At 41.9% G+C, this 17,397-nt stretch overlaps 1 protein-coding gene across 1 annotated transcript; it reads right to left on the bottom strand.

Moving 5' to 3' along the window:
* Window positions 1-233: 233 nt before the first annotated feature.
* LOC148771715 (uncharacterized) lies at window positions 234-1,940 on the bottom strand. Its single transcript, XM_088816038.1, has 2 exons — window positions 596-1,940; window positions 234-503 (listed from the first exon to the last, which is right to left on the bottom strand). Exons 1-2 carry the CDS (start codon window positions 1,419-1,421, stop codon window positions 487-489), a joined length of 843 nt encoding a protein of 280 aa, XP_088672164.1. The 5' UTR covers window positions 1,422-1,940; the 3' UTR covers window positions 234-486.
* Between the last annotated feature and the right edge of the window lie 15,457 nt (window positions 1,941-17,397).

Raw genomic sequence — 17,397 nt, 5'->3', positions numbered from 1 at the left:
AAGGGAGTCTTGGTCATTTTTCCTTTAAGGCAGGATACACAAGTTTGAAGTGATTTCACGTCCTCCAAGGAGAACAATCCTTCACTTACAAATTTGTTCATCCTTCTCAAGGAAATATGACCTAGTCGAGCGTGCCAAAGTTGTGCGGGGTTAAGACTTATATCTTTTCGTTTTGCTGATATAACGTTAATTGGTATTTCACTTGGATTTAGTTTATATAAGTTGTTTATAAGTTGTCCCTTACAAATCATATTTTGATCCTTTTGTATAATGCAAATCGAATTTCCAAAAACAAAAGTAAAACCTTCATTATCCAAAACAGGAATAGAAATAAGGTTTCGAATAAGTGACGGAACAAATAAACAATTGTTCAAAACAATGGAAAAACTAGAATCCAAAACAGAAAGATAAATTGTCCCAATGGCTTCAGCAGCAACCCTTGCTCCGTTGCCCATTCTTAGGTAGGTCTCACCCACATTAAGCTTCCTACTTCTTGTCATGAGCTGCAAATCATTACAAAGATGTGAGCCACAACCAGTATCCAATACCCAAGCAGAAGATTTAACGGACAAATTAACTTCAACTAAATACGTACCCTTTTCAGAACGTTTCTGATCGAGGTAAGCCTTGCAGTTGCGTCGCCAATGGCCCTTCTTTCCACAATGATGGCAAGCGTCATCAACTTGCTTGGTGACCTTGTCATTCTTCACTCCGCTCGACTCGCCCTTCTCAAGTTTCTTGCTCGGGCCGAAACTCCTTTCTTTCCTTTTCTTCTGCAAAGAACCTTTCTTCGCAGAAGGAGCAACTAGGAGAACAGATTTCTCCTTCTTGATCGTGGACTCATAGCTGACCAACATGTTCAACAACTCATCCAATGGTGGATCGAGCTTGTTCATGTTGAAGTTCACTATGAACGATTCATAAGAACTAGGAAGGGACAGTAGGATCAAATCCACCGAGAGCTCGGCCGGGAGGGTGACATCAAGGCTCACCAGCTTCTCAAGGAGAGTGATCATCTTGAGACCGTGCTCGTGGACCGAAGCCCCTTCACGCAGCCTCATGGTGATCAACTCCTTGGTAGCTGAGTACCTCGATGCCCTAGTATTCTCACTGTACATGCTTTCAAGATGGTGCTTGATATCATAAGCATGCACGTGAGACTCATACTTCCTCGCGAGCTCTGGCACCATGGATGCTAGCATGTAGCACCTCGCATGGAGGTCGTCCTTCTTCCATGCCTCGAAAGTGGCAGTCTCGTCAGCAGTAGCAGTCGCAGGAAGAGCAGCGGGGGGGCGTTCATTGAGCACATAGAGATGCTCCTCGACTTGGAGCACAAGTTTCAGATTGCGAAGCCAATCCAAATAGTTTGGACCGGTGAGTTTGTTTTGGTCGAGGATTGAGGAAAGGGGATGTTTGGACATTGTTGCTGAGAAAATTTTAAGAAGACAATAATTAGAGTTTAGTTCGTAATAATCGTTACAATTAAAATTTTGGACTTTTATGTTTTAATTGTTCTCCCACTAATTTTATCGAATTCCACCACCCTCTAGCAGACAATCGAGAAAACTTATTTTTCTTTAATGGGCTTTAGGTCCAATAGCGCTAATGTAACCCGTAGTTAATCTATCCCGATTACATAAGCCTAAAGGTAGAGTACTATCAATCACATCACTATGTGACCCTAAAGATCGATTTACCTCACACTTGATAATGACCTAAGTTAATCTAGCGAATATCAAAATCTTCGTGTGTCAAGTCTAGCCTACCAATATGAGATGTCATAGATCCAACTATATCGAACTAATGCAATCCCTAGTTAATCTAGCCGACCACATTAATCCAACATAATTTTATCTATGACCGTATCTCCATCTAATGTCAATTAAATTACAGCTTATCCCACAATAGCACTCCCCGCTAACACGGCTTACTGCACTATTATGAGAGGCTACACATAATTTAATTGTTGGTAGAAGGAAAGAAAAATTCAACAATTTGGTTTTTCTTTATAGCTTGATAATTTTTCTTAATTAAGAATGAGGGATTTTATTTATTAAATCTTATTAGCTCATCGGAAGTTTTAGGTTATGATCGTTTGTGATTCCTACAACTATGTTCTCTAGGTATGTGGAAACGCATATTGATCCTAAGAGAGACATACGATCATCATCGTACTTAATCACAATTATTCATCTCATGAATTATTTAATTAATACGATAAATTGCAAATATAATTAACGGACTCCCTTCATTCATAAATCAATCAAATAAGAATGAAGTCCATTAATTATTTGCTATCTAATTTGTGTTCCATTAATTAGATTAATTTAACGATTAAATTAAATAATTAATCCAACACTATTCTTTGAATTCAAATTAAATTAATGGATCAATTATCTAATTGGGTTTAATTGATAAATAATTTCAAAAATTAAAAATCAATTAATTTTTAATATTAATTTCAGAAAATCAAAATATTTTTTTTTTTTTTTTTTTTGTTGTGCTGACCGCACCGGTCGGACCGGTTCAACCGGGCCGGTTCGGTCAGCTGAAAAACAGCAGCAAAAAAACGAATTTTTCAAAATTAAAAATTTTATATTTTCTGATTTATTCAAAATATTTAATTAATATTAAAACACCCAATTTGATAACACCAATAATTCAACAATTCAACAAATCGAAGCATGCTTTCGAAAACGATAAACACGTTGACAAATAAACGATTAACCCGTGGCTCTGATACCACTGTTGGGGATCGTGCATGTATACGCAGCGGAATTTAAAATTTTTAGATCGAACTAATTTCGATTACATGCATAAACTAATCACATAGTCAACGTACCTTAACGCTTCCGCCATACATATGGTAATTTTCGATTTAATTGAAAAATACATAAAACCGAAAATCACGAAACATGCTTATTCTTCATTTCACAAAACCGAAACATGTAATCACGTATTACTCATGCTCGCAAATTAATAATCATACAAACATGTTCGAATCGAATTACGAAAGTTCCGATTTAATTACCTCTTGTAGTGTGCGATTTCGACGAATCGAAATCCTAGAACGAGTCACGTACAAGCTGCTAATTACCAATCCACAGGGCTGCAACTCACGGCTGGAACAAGCTGATCCAGCAAGCAACGAGCGGCGACGAACGGCAGCCGCAGCGGCGGCGCGTGGCAGCGGCAGCGACGGCGCGTGAGCGGCGGTGCGGCGCGTGCGGCGGTGCGTGGATTCGTCGGGGCAGCAGCTCCTCTCCAATTAGGTTTCACCTCGTATTTTCGACCCACTCAAACTACAGCACTAGATGTAAACGAGTTAGATAACAACAAGAATAAAACGAAGGAAACGAGAGAAGAAAACCGGCGGTTTTCCGGCGGTGGTCGGCGGTGGCGCGCCGGTGGAGCAACGGCCGAAGAGGGGAGCGGCTAGGGCTTGAGCGGCTAGGGTTTGGTACTGAAAAAATCTGATCTCAAACTCTTGTTTGAGGTCTATTTATACCTAGGGTTTTCAACCCTAGTGGGCTTAAGTCATTGGGCTTGACCCACTGATGCATTAAGCCCATTCCCTCGTCGGCCTCGTTTCTAATAAACGATCGTCCACAAAATTATAACAAAATTATATTTGTGACGAGCTCAGAGTCCTCGTCGATACGAGTGCCTCTTCGAAATTTCCAATTTCCAAAATTGGAAACTTCCACTTTAGTGGGCTTGCTAAATCGGGAAACTTCCCAATTTGGAAAGTTCACCGAATTCCGCATGTCTCTCTTTCTCTACATTTATTCTGATTCGCAATCCACAATTACGAATCTTGGATTCAATCATATCGACATCCAATCGTTCAAAGATTAACACATTAATCTATGCTTGTTGTTATCAAGGATCTATATTACACGAGAAGTGTGACCCTCAATGGTTCAGGTGTATGCTAGCCGTGGGCTCACAACTCTTTGTGATTCGAACAACACATTGTTCTTATACGAACTCCTCCCAAGAGTCCCGATTAGAGTAAAACTCATTTTACCTAATCCCCGATCAAATCGGTGCCCAACGAATCAAGATTGGCGTCTAGCAACTACGCATCATGATTCCCTAGATACAAATGAAGTGCCTGCAAGAACCTTATGATATAGTTAGCGTACAGTACGATCCCTTCGTAGCACATGTCCCGATTGAACTAGAGGCATTGGTTCACCGAGACCTCTTATAAAGTTCTATGACCGTGCAAACGTTCTAGGTATTATAAATCCGTTCGTGTGCGACTTAGAGAAACACATTTCCCTAATCACCCCACTATCAACTCTGGCCAGAGATTCCATGGATTATAAACCGTCAGAACACACAGGACATCCATGACTACTCAAGCGCTCGAATCCCCTACTACAATGCACAGACTTCACACTAGATTTCGGATTGCACGAACGTTGGCCCTTGGAGCGGTCCGCGGTGGGACTCAGGGACAGGTCACGATACAATCGGTCCTCTAGTTAAGTCACGGTGATGTCTGGGTCTTAAGGACTAATGGTGTACAACTATATCTTAGAAACCTATTACTCGATGAATGAGAACCACTTATAGATTTCTAGGGCGAGGGAGTTCAGTGAACTCATCTAATATGAGCACCCACTCAAGTATGCCGATGTCACAACACCGATGACTGATGAGACGCAGTACACATACACTAAGTGCTAGTCTCAAAAGGGAAAGGCCGGTATCCTCATTATTGGCGTAACCCATCGACTAGGAACAAGGTTTAACAGTTACATTACATTGCTGAGTTATCTCACGATTCTACTAGATCAACTCACAGTAATAGAGTAACTCGTTAGGACTATATCTATGCTGCTTGCATGTGATAACAGATATAGAATGCCAAATAAGATATTTTATTATTACGAACGAAAAACGATTGTTTTATTACAAGGAAAAGAGAAAGACCACAGCCACAAGTTGGCTTGTTGGTCACCTACTCTAACAAAGTCGAGCATAACTTTCTCATCCGAACTCCAAATCAACTAGTTCTGGCGACAGTAGAAAGCTATTTCAGCTGGCTACAATTCCTGTCTAACGTGAAAAATCCAAATACGGACTCGAACATGGTCAAAATTGGATTCCAAAAGCGATCATGAAAATACGTACTAAAGTTCGAGGACATGAATGCGCATCAAGAAACATGCACAAAAACATTCGCTAGAAAGATACGCACGTAAGTAAGTGTAAAAAAGTTTGGCTGCAAGTGGATCTATAAGAAGAAAATTGGAGTGGATAGAAAGGTATCGACCTATAAAGCTAGATTGGTAGCGAAAGGATACACTCAAAGGCAAGGTGTTGACTATGAGGAAACCTTTTCGCCAGTCGCGATGCTGAAGTCCATTAGGATTTTGCTGGCCATAGTTGCGTGGTACGACTACGAGATATGGCAAATGGATGTGAAGACCGCCTTCCTTAATGGAGATATTGAGAAAGAAATTTACATGGCGCAGCCGGAAGGCTTCATATCCTCTGGAAGTGAGCAAAAGGTTTGCAAGCTCCAGCGATCCATTTATGGATTGAAACATGCATCCCGAAGTTGGAACATTAGGTTCGACTCAACTATCAAAGAGTTTGATTTTGAGAAGAATCCGGAAGAACCTTGTGTATACAAGAAGGTTAGTGGGAGGGCAGTAATATTTTGAGTGCTTTACGTTGATGACATTCTACTCATTGGGAATGACGTAGGAATGTTGCAGCAAACGAAAGCATGGTTGTCCACACGTTTCTCAATGAAGGATTTGGGAGAAGCATCTTACGTATTGGGAATACGCATCTATAGAGATAGAGAAAGGAAGATGCTTGGCTTATCCCAAAGCCTGTACATAGACACCGTTATGAAACGGTTTAGCATGGAAGAATCCAAGAAGGGATTCTTGCCAATGTCCCATGGGGTTCGTCTCTCGAAATCTATGTGTCCGCAAACACCTAGTGAAATCGAGGAGATGAAAAGGACGCCTTATGCGTCTGCCATAGGAAGCATAATGTATGGCATGCTATGTACGAGACCCGATATTGCGTATGCTGTGAGTGTCACAAGCAGATATCAGTCTAATCCCGGCCCGGCTCACTGGAAAGCCGTGAAAGATATCCTCAAGTACTTGGGAAGAACTAAGGATATATTTTGGTCTATGGGGGTGCCGAGTTGAAATTAGAAGGTTTTACTGACTCTAGTTTTCAATCGGATGTGGACGACTCAAAGTCGAATTCTGGATTTATATTGACGCTTAATGGTGGTGCCGTGTGTTGGAAGAGTTCCAAGCAAAGCACGACAGCCGATTCCACTACCGAAGCGGAATACATTGCAGCGTCAGAAGCTGCAAAAGAAGGGACTTGGATAAGGAAATTCATCCAAGAGTTGGGTGTCATTCCTGATGCTAGTGATCCAGTACCGTTGTACTGTGATAACACCGGAGCCGTGGCGCAAGCTAAGGAGCCACGATCTCATCAGAAGTCGAAGCATATTCTGAGGAAGTATCACGTGATCCGAGAGATCATTGATAGAGGTGAAGTTAAGGTTGAACGAGTCACCTCGGAAGAGAACGTTGCAGACCCCTTCACGAAGCCTTTACCGAGATCGGTCCATGAGAAACATCGAGAGTCGATGGGATTGCGATTTAAGGGTAGTTGGCTTTAGGTCAAGTGGGAGATTGTTAGAGTAGGTGACCAACAAGCCAACATATGGCTGTGGTCTTTCGTATTTATTATTGTAATAAACGAACCTTTATTCGTATCAATGGTAAAACACCTTGGCATTCTATATCTTTGTCCCTTTGTCACAAGCATAGATATAGTCCTTACAGTTATTACAAGTACTAGTAATTGATCGTTAGGATCGTGAGATATTTACTCAAGTATTATAACTGTTAAACGTGTTCCTAGTCGAAGGGTTACGCCACTAATGAGGATATCGGCCTTTCCCATTAAGACTAGCACTTACTGTATGTGTACTGCATCTCATCAGTAAACGGTATTGTGATATCGGCATGCATAAGTGGGTGCTCGTAAGTTGACGAGTTCACTGAACTCCCTCACCCTAGAAATCTCTAAGTGGTTCCCAATAATCGAGTAGAGATATCTATGGTATAGTTGTACACCATTAGTCCTTATGACCTAGACTTCACCGTGACTTCACTAGAGGACCAGCTGTATCGTGATGTCCCTGAGTTCCATCGAGGACCGCCCCAAGGGCCAGTGTTCGTGCAGTCCGAAATCTAGTGGGAGGTCTGTGCATCGTAGTCGGGGATTCGATCGCTAGAATAGTCTTGGATGTCCTGTGTGTTCTGAAAAATTGTAATCATTCTAAGTCTCTGGCCAGAGCTGACTAAGTGATGATTAGAGAATTCGATTCTCTAAGTCATGCACGTGACGATTACAACACTTGGAACGATCGCACCGTCATCGAACATATAAAGAGGTCTCGATGAACCAATGCCTCTAGTTCGATCGGGACATATGAATCGAAGGGACCGTACTGGACGTTAACTATATCTGAAGGTTCTTGCAGGCACTTCATTTGTATCTAGGGAATCATGACGCGTAGTTGCTAGACGCCAATCTTGATTCGTTGGGTGATTAAGGTGAAACGAGCTTCATCTTAATCGTATCTCTAAGGGACGAGTTTTGACCACAAAGGGTTGTGGGCCCACGGCTAGCTTACACCTGAACCATCGAGGGTCACACTGCTCGTGCACATGAGATCTTTGAATAAACGGTCAGCGATAAAGTAAGTTTATCTTTGCATGATTGGAAGTCAATATGATTGGATCCAACATTCATAATTTGGAATTATGAATGAGAATAAGAAAAGGAAAAGAATAGGCGAACGTGTTAGTGAACTTTCTAAATCGGGAAGTTTCCAAATTTAGAAAGTGCACTGAACTAGGGTTTCCACTTTTGGAAAGTTGGAATATGAAAGATGGCACTCGTAATGACGAGAATATTATAATGATTCCGAAAATGTAATTGTTGCAATTTTCCGATCATTGAATTGAGAGAGACGAGCAAGTAAAGGAACTAACGAGCTTAAGCTGTTGGGCCCGGTCCAACTTAAGCCCGTTAGGGTTTTATGCAAGGGACTATAAATACTTGATTTATAGGCCTTGCAAAAACACACAAGACCTAATCAAAACCCTAGCCGCTCACCTCTCTCTCTCGGCCTCTCTCCCGCGGCCTTCACCGGCGCCGTCGCCGGATTCTCGCCGGAGTCGGCCCTTCATCGGCCGACTACCTTGGTAGTCTCTTTCCTTCTCTTTTTCTTCCGTTTTTCTAACTATTACGTGTCTAGTGCCACGTGTTTAGTAGATCAAAGTATACGAGGTGAAATCCGAGAGGAGGAAGATCGAAGATCGAAGAATCGAGGAGCAGCACACGAGCCGAAGCCGCACGCAACCCCACGCGCCGCCCGAAGACCGCGCGTGAGTTACACGCACCGCCACGGCCCGTCTCGCCGCTGCTGCCCCGATTGTACGGATTGGTTTCCGTAGAAATGTCGACTTGCTTAGCGCTCCTACCTCACGCTTCAAGAGGTAAACACACGAATCCCTTGTTTCGATTCGTTTACGTTTAAACTAAATATTCATGTTTGCTTTCGTATGATTTTATGTGATTATATGTAATCGTTTTAATCGTTGCAAGCATGTTAATTGGTTTAAACGCGAGCATGTTAATTGGTTTAAATTTAGTTAAACATTTTAACATGTATGTTGCTTTTAATTTCGCTGGAAGCGCAAAGGTACGCAATTAATTGATTCAAATTTGTCGGGCGTGAGCTTATGTGCTTTAAAGTCGTTTAAATCACATTAAATTTTTGTTTTCCGCTGCGTACACGTGCCCGAAACCCAACACGTCCCCCCGCTGCTCTTCCTGCGACTGCTACTGCTGATGAGACTGCCACTTTCGAGGCATGGAAGAAGGACGACCTCCATGCGAGGTGCTACATGCTAGCATCCATGGTGCTAGAGCTCGCGAGGACGTATGAGTCTCACGTACATGCTTACGATATCAAGCATCATCATGAATGCTTGTACAGTGAGAATACTAGGGCATCGAGGTACTCGGCTACCAAGGAGTTGATCACCATGAGGCTGCGTGAAGGGGCTTCGGTCCACGAGCACGGTCTCAAGATGATCACTCTCCTTGAGAAGTTGGTGAGCCTTGATGTCACCCTCCTGGCCGAGCTCTCGGGGGATTTGATCCTACTGTCCCTTCCTAGTTCCTATGAATCGTTCATAGTGAACTTCAACATGAACAAGCTCGATCCACCATTGGATGAGTTGTTAAACATGTTGGTCAGCTATGAGTCCACGATCAAGAAGGAGAAATCTGTTCTCCTAGTTGCTCCTTCTGCAAAGAAAGGTTCTTTACAGAAGAAAAGGAAAGAAAGGAGTTTCGGCCCGAGCAAGAAACTTGAGAAGGGCGAGTCGAGCGGAGTGAAGAATGACAAGGTCACCAAGCAAGTTGATGACGCTTGCCATCATTGTGGAAAGAAGGGCCATTGGCGACGCAACTGCAAGGCTTACCTCGATCAGAAACGTTCTGAAAAGGGTACGTATTTAGTTGAAGTTAATTTGTCCGTTAAATCTTCTGCTTGGGTATTGGATACTGGTTGTGGCTCACATCTTTGTAATGATTTGCAGCTCATGACAAGAAGTAGGAAGCTTAATGTGGGTGAGACCTACCTAAGAATGGGCAACGGAGCAAGGGTTGCTGCTGAAGCCATTGGGACAATTTATCTTTCTGTTTTGGATTCTAGTTTTTCCATTGTTTTGAACAATTGTTTATTTGTTCCGTCACTTATTCGAAACCTTATTTCTATTCCTGTTTTGGATAATGAAGGTTTTACTTTTGTTTTTGGAAATTCGATTTGCATTATACAAAAGGATCAAAATATGATTTGTAAGGGACAACTTATAAACAACTTATATAAACTAAATCCAAGTGAAATACCAATTAACGTTATATCAGCAAAACGAAAAGATATAAGTCTTAACCCCGCACAACTTTGGCACGCTCGACTAGGTCATATTTCCTTGAGAAGGATGAACAAATTTGTAAGTGAAGGATTGTTCTCCTTGGAGGACGTGAAATCACTTCAAACTTGTGTATCCTGCCTTAAAGGAAAAATGACCAAGACTCCCTTCAAAGGGAAGATGGACAAGCCGAGGGTCTTTTGGATTTGATCCATTCAGACGTGTGTGGTCCACTAAGCGTTAGTGCTAGGGGTGGTTTTAACTACTTTGTTACCTTTACCGATGATTATTCTAGGTATGGTTTCGTGTACTTGATGAAGTATAAATCTGAAACTTTTGAAAAGTTCAAAGATTTTAGACACCAAGTAGAAAACCAACTCGGTAGACGTATTAAGAAACTACGATCCGATCGTGGTGGCGAATACTTAAGAACTGAGTTTATAGACTATCTTAAAGAGAATGGGATTCTGTCTCAATGGACTCCTCCTGGAACTCCTCAACTTAATGGAGTTTCCGAACGTCGGAATCGAACACTGTTAGACATGGTTCGATCTATGATGGGGTTCACTGAGCTACCGGCATACCTGTGGGGTCATTCACTCCGAAGTGCCATGTATTTGCTGAATAGGGTTAATACCAAAGCAGTTAACTCCACACGTTATAAACTTTGGCACTCCAAGAAACCAACGTTTAAACATATTAGGATATGGGGTTGTCCCGCTTACGTGAAGCGGCTAGTGGGAGATAAGTTGGATAGAAAATCCGACCTATGCTATTTTGTGGGGTATCCCGAGGATTCCATGGGATACGAATTCTACTATGTTTCCGAGGCAAAGGTGTTCGTCTCGAGAAATGCCGTGTTCCTTGAGAAGGAATTTCTATCGGATAGAAAGGGCAGTGTAGTTGATCTCGAAGAAGTTCGAGAACCACAATCTGAAGTTCAAGCACAACAATCAGAAAATGAACCAATTCAACAAACCACTAATATACCTCCTGAACCGTCGCTGCGTAGATCCGAAAGAGTTCGGAGAGCGCTCGATAGGTTATTCCTCGTTGATGAAGTTGACCAAGGATGTGATCCTAGAACTTTCAATGAAGTTGTATCGGATACAGACAAGGGACATTGGCTTAATGCCATGAAATCCGAAATGGACTCTATGTACTCCAACAAGGTATGGACCTTGGTAGATCCACCTGAGGGAATTGTTCCCATAGGCTACAAGTGGATCTGTAAGAAGAAAATTGGAGTAGATGGAAAGGTATCGACCTACAAGGCTAGATTGGTGGCGAAGGGTTATACTCAAAAGCAAGGAGTTGACTATGAGGAAACCTTCTCTCCTGTTGCTATGCTTAATTCCATTAGGATTTTGCTGGCCATCTCTGCGTGGTATGACCACGAGATATGGCAAATGGATGTGAAGACCGCTTTCCTTAATGGGGACATTGAGGAGGAAATTTACATGGCGCAGCCGGAAGGCTTCATATCTTCTGGAGATGAGCAAAAGGTTTGCAAACTCCAGCGATCCATTTATGGATTGAAACAAGCATCCCGTAGTTGGAACAAAAGGTTCGACACAACTATCAAATAGTTTGAATTTGTGAAAAACCCGGAGGAACCTTGTGTCTACGAGGAGGTTAGTGGGAGTGCAGTGACTTTCCTTGTACTTTATGTTGATGACATACTACTCATTGGGAATGATGTAGGGATGTTGCAGTCAACTAAAGTATGGTTATCCACACGTTTCTCGATGAAGGATTTGGGAGAAGCATCCTACGTATTGGGAATACGGATCTATAGAGATAGATCGAGGAGATTACTTGGCTTGTCCCAATCCATGTACAGAGACACCGTTCTTAAACGGTTTAGCATGGAAGAATCCAAGAAGGGATTCTTGCCAATGTCCCATGGGGTTCGTCTCTCGAAATCCATGCGTCCTCAAACGCAAATGGAAATCGAGGAGATGAAAAGGACACCTTATGCATCTGTTATAGGAAGCATAATGTATGGCATGCTGTGTACACGACCTGATATTGCGTATGCTGTGAGCGTCACAAGCAGATAACAGTCCGACCCCGGCCCAGCCCATTGGAAGGCTGTGAAGGACATTCTCAAGTACTTGCGAAGAACTCGAGATTTGTTTTTGGTCTATGGGGATATCGAGTTGAAATTAGAAGGCTTCACGGAGTCTAGTTTTCAATCGGACGTGGATAACTCAAAGTCAAACTCGGGGTATATATTCAAAGTGAACGGGGGTGTCGTGTGTTGGAAGAGTTCCAAACAAGGCACGACGGCTGATTCCACCACCGAGGCTGAATATATTGCAGCATCAGATGCTTCAAAGGAAGGGTCATGGATTAGGAAATTCATCCAAGAGTTGGGTGTATTTCCGAATGCTAGCGATCCAGTACGGCTGTACTGCGATAACAACGAGCCGTAGCACAAGCTAAGGAACCAAGAGCTCATCAGAAGTCGAAGCGCGTGTTGAGAAAATACCATGTGATCCGAGAGATCATAGAGAGAGGTGAAGTCAAGCTAGAAAGAGTCACCTCGGAGGACAATATTGCAGATCCCTTCACCAAGCCATTGTCAGGATCAGTCCACGAGAAACATCGAGAGTCGATGGGACTTAGATTTATGAGTAGTTGGCTTTAGGTCAAGTGGGAGATTGTTAGAGTAGGTGACCGACAAGCCAACTTGTGGCTGTGGTCTTTATCTTATTTCATGTAATAAAACAATCGTTTTTCGTTCGTAATAATAAAATATCTTATTTGGCATTCTATATCTGTTATCCCATGCAAGTAGCATAGATATAGTCCTAACGAGTTACTCTATTACTGTGAGTTGATCTTGTAGAATCGTGAGATAACTCAGCAATGTAATGTAACTGTTAAACCTTGTTCCTAGTCGATGGGTTACGCCAATAATGAGGATACCGGCCTTTCCCTTTTGAGACTAGCACTTAGTGTATGTGTACTGCGTCTCATCAGTCCTCGGTGTTGTGACATCGGCATACTTGAGTGGGTGCTCATACTAGATGAGTTCACTGAACTCCCTCGCCCTAGAAATCTATAAGTGGTTCTCATTCATCGAGTAATAGGTTTCTAAGATATCGTTGTACACCATTAGTCCTTAAGACCCAGACATCACCGTGACTTCACTAGAGGACCGATTGTATCGTGACCTGTCTCTGAGTCCCACCGCGGACCACTCCAAGGGCCAACGTTCGTGCAATCCGAAATCTAGTGTGAACTCTTTGCATTGTAGTAGGGGATTCGAGCGCTTGAGTAGTCATGGATGTCCTGTGTGTTCTGACGGTTTATAATCCAAGGAATCTCTGGACAGAGTTGATAGTGGGGTGATTAGGGAAATGTGTTTCCCTAAGTCGCACACGAACGGATTTATAATACCTAGAACGTTCGCTCGGTTATTGAACTTTATAAGAGGTCTTGGTGAACCAATGCCTCTAGTTCAATCGGGACATGTGCTGCGAAAGGATCGTACTGTACGCTAACTATATCATACGGTTCTTGCAGGCACTTCACTTGTATCTAGGGAATCATGATGCGTAGTTGCTAGACGCCAATCTTGATTCGTTGGGCACCGATTTGAATGGGGATTAGGTAAAATGAGTTTTACTCTAATCGGGACTCTTGGGAGGAGTTCGTATAAGAACAATGTGTTGTTCGAATCACAAAGAGTTGTGAGCCCACGGCTAGCATCCACCGGAACCATTGAGGGTCACACTTCTCGTGTAATATAGATCCTTGATAACAACAAGCATAGATTAATGTGTTAATCTTTGAACGATTGGATGTCGATATGATTGAATCCAAGATTCGTAATTGTGGATTGCGAATCGGAATAAACGTAGAGAAAGAGAGACATGCGGAATTTAGTGAACTTTCTAAATTGGGAAGTTTCCCGATTTAGCAAGTCCACTAAAGTGGAAGTTTCCAATTTTGGAAATTGGAAATTTCGAAGAGGCACTCGTATCGAGGAGGACTTTGAGCTCGTCACAAATATAATTTTGTTATAATTTTGTGAACGATCGTTTATTAGAAACGAGGCCGACGAGGGAATGGGCTTAATACATCAGTGGGTCAAGCCCAATGACTTTAACCCACTAGGGTTGAAAACCCTAAGTATAAATAGACCTCAAACAAGAGTTTGAGATCAGATTTTCAGCACCAAACCCTAGCCGCCCAAGCCCTAGCCGCTCTCCCCTTCGGCCGTTGCTGCCCCGCCGCGCCACCGCCGATCACCGCCGCAAAACCGCCGGTTTTCTCCTCTCTTCTCCTTCATTTACTTGTTGTTTATCTAACTCGTTTACATCTAGTGCTGTAGTTCAAGTGGGTCGAAAATACGAGGTGAAACCTAATTGGAGAGGAGCTGCTGCCCCGACGAATCCACGCACCGCCGCTGCACCGCCGCACGCGCTGCTACGCAATCCACGCGCCGCCGCTGCTGCTGCCACGCGCCGCCGTTCGTCGCTTGCTGGATCAGCTTGTTCCAGCCGTGAGTTGCAGCCCCGAGGATTGGTAATTTGCAGCTTGTACGTGATTGGTTCTAGGTTTCGATTCGTTGAAATCTCACGCTACAAGAGGTAAATAAATCGAAACTTTCGTAAATTAATTCGAGCATGTTTGTATGAATTATAATTTATGATTATGAGTAATATGTGATTACGTGTTTCGATTTTATTGAATGATGAACAAGCATGTTTCGTAATTTTCGGTTTTACGTGTTTTTCAATTAAATCGATAATTACCATATGTATGGCGGAAGCGTTAAGGTACGTTGACTATGTGATTAGTTTATGCATGTTATCGAAACTAGTTCGATCTAAAATTTTTAAATTCCGCTGCGTATACATGCACGATCCCCAACATTCGGTACTCTTTTCTCTTTTTCGTTTCTTCCGTTTTATTCTAACTACTTCGTGTCTAGTGCCACGTTTTAGTAGATCGAAGTATACGAGGTGAAATCCGAGAGGAGGAAGATCGAAGAATCGAGGAGCAGCCCTCGAGCCGACGACGCAAGCGAACCACGCGCCGCCCCGAAGACCGCGCGTGTGATACACGCGCCGCCGTGCCCGTCTCGCCGCTGCTGCCGCTTCACCGCTGCTGCCCCGGATTGTACGGATTGGTTTCTGAAGCAATCTCGACTTTCTTAGCGCTCCTACCTCACGCTTCAAGAGGTAAACACAAGAATTTAATGTTCTTGATTCGTTTACGTTTAAACAATATATCCATGTTTGCTTTGGTATGATTTTATGTGAATAAGTGAAATCATTTTAATCGTTGCGAGCATGTTATTTGATTTAAACGCGAGCATGTTAATTGATTTAAATTTGTTTAAATAATTAAGCATGTATGTAGTTTTTAATTTCGCTGGAAGCGCAAAGGTACGCGATTAATTGTTTTAATTTATCGGGCATGTGTTTATGCGCTTTACAGTTGTTTAAATCGCATAAAATTTTTGTTTTCCGCTGCGTACACGTGTCCGATTCCCAACAGTATTAAAGTCCTAGTTTTGTAGTTCGTGTTTTTAATAATGTTGGTGCAAATTCACTATTGCTCATTGTTTTTTACATGTACGTTTGTGCATGTCCATTTGAGCGGGTGTGTTTGTGCATGTTTGTTGATTTGTATTCATGTCCTAGGATTGTAGTTTGTGTTTTCATGATCCTTTTTGCGATTGTACTTTTTCGTGAGTACTTTTGTGCATGCTTTTGTACTTTTAATTATGTACGTATCTTTTCTAGCGAGTGTTTTTGTGCACGTTTCTTGATCCGCATTCATGTCCTTGAATTGTAGTACGTATTTTCATGATCGCTTTTGGTATCCAATTTTAACCATGTCCGAGTCCGAATTTTGAAATTTGTCGTGAGACAGGAATCGTAGCCAACATAAATAGCTTTCTAATGCCGCCGGAACCAGGTTATTTGGAGTCCGGATGAGAGAGTTATGCTCGACTTCGTGGACACTACCAAAGAAGTTGAGGGATTCCCTCTTCTAATTTGATTTTTTTTCTTAATTGTAACTGTTTTCTTACTCTTTGATCATTTTTGCTTCTTGGATACCTAATTTTCGATTTGTACCTATAAGATACCATATCCACCAATTGAAACAGAAATATCAATTAATCCAAACAAAAATCCACGTTAACGCAAACGTAGAGTGTTATTTCTACACACCACTGTATCTTTTTTATCTTGTGTTTTTTTCTGTTGGTTGTTGATGCGTGTTAAAGTCATAGTATTGTAGTTCGTGTCTTTATGAACGTTGTTGCGAATGCACTTTTGCGCATGGTTTTTGACATGTACGTTTATGCATGTCATTTTGAGCGAGTGTATTTGTGCATGTTTGTTGATTTGTTTTCATGTCCTAGGATTGTCGTTTGTGTTTTCATGATCCTTTTTGCGAATGCACTTTTGCGTGAGTACTTCTGTGCATGCTTTTGTACTTTTACTTATGTGCGTATTTTTTCTAGCGAGTGTTTTTGACCACGTTACTTGATGCGCATTCATGTCCTTGAATTGTAGTACGTATTTTCATAATCGCTTTTGGTATCCAGTTTTGACTATGTTCGAGTCCGAATTTGAAAATTTGCCGTGAGAGAGGAATTTCAGCTCACTAAAAAAGCTTTTCGATTCCGCTGCAACCAGGTGATTTAAAGTCCGAATGAGAGAGTTATGCTCGACTTCGTGGAGAGTACCAAAGATGTTGAGGGATTCTCTCTTCTAATTTTATTTTATTTTCTTAATTACAACTCTTTTCTTACTCGTTGATCATTTTTGCTTCCTGGATACCTAAATTTTGATTTGTACCCATAAGATACCAAATCCACAAATTAAAAATAGAAATATAAATTAATCCAAACAAAAATTCACGGAAACGTAAACCTAGAGTGTTATTTCTACACACTACAATATCTTTTTTATCTAGTGTTTTTGTTGTTGTTTGTTGATGCGTATTAAAGTCCTAGTTTTGTAGTTCGTGTTTTTAATAGTGTTGTTGCGAATGCAGTTTTGCTCATGGTTTTTTACATGTACGTTTGTGCATGTCCATTTGAGCGAGTGTGTTTGTGCATGTTTGTTGATTTGTATTCATATCCTAGGATTGTCATTTCATGATCCTTTTTGCGATTGCACTTTTGCGTGAGTACTTTTGTGCATGGTTTTGTACTTTTACTTATGTGCTTATCTTTTCTAGCGAGTGTTTTTGTGCACGTTGGTTGATGTGCATTCATGCCCTTGAATTGTAGTACGTATTTTCATGATCGCTTTTGGTATCCAATTTTTGACCATGTTCGAGTCCGAATTTTGAAATTTGCCGTGTGACAGGAATTGTACCCCACTGAAATAGCTTTCTAATGCGGCATGAACTA

The sequence above is a fragment of the Erythranthe guttata genome, chromosome 3 (genome assembly GCF_056151865.1).
Source record: "Erythranthe guttata isolate IM_541 chromosome 3, IM_541, whole genome shotgun sequence".
NCBI lineage: Eukaryota > Viridiplantae > Streptophyta > Magnoliopsida > Lamiales > Phrymaceae > Erythranthe > Erythranthe guttata.
The sequence above is the reverse complement of the archived record's forward strand: the minus strand, read 5'-3'. Positions and strand labels throughout refer to the sequence as shown.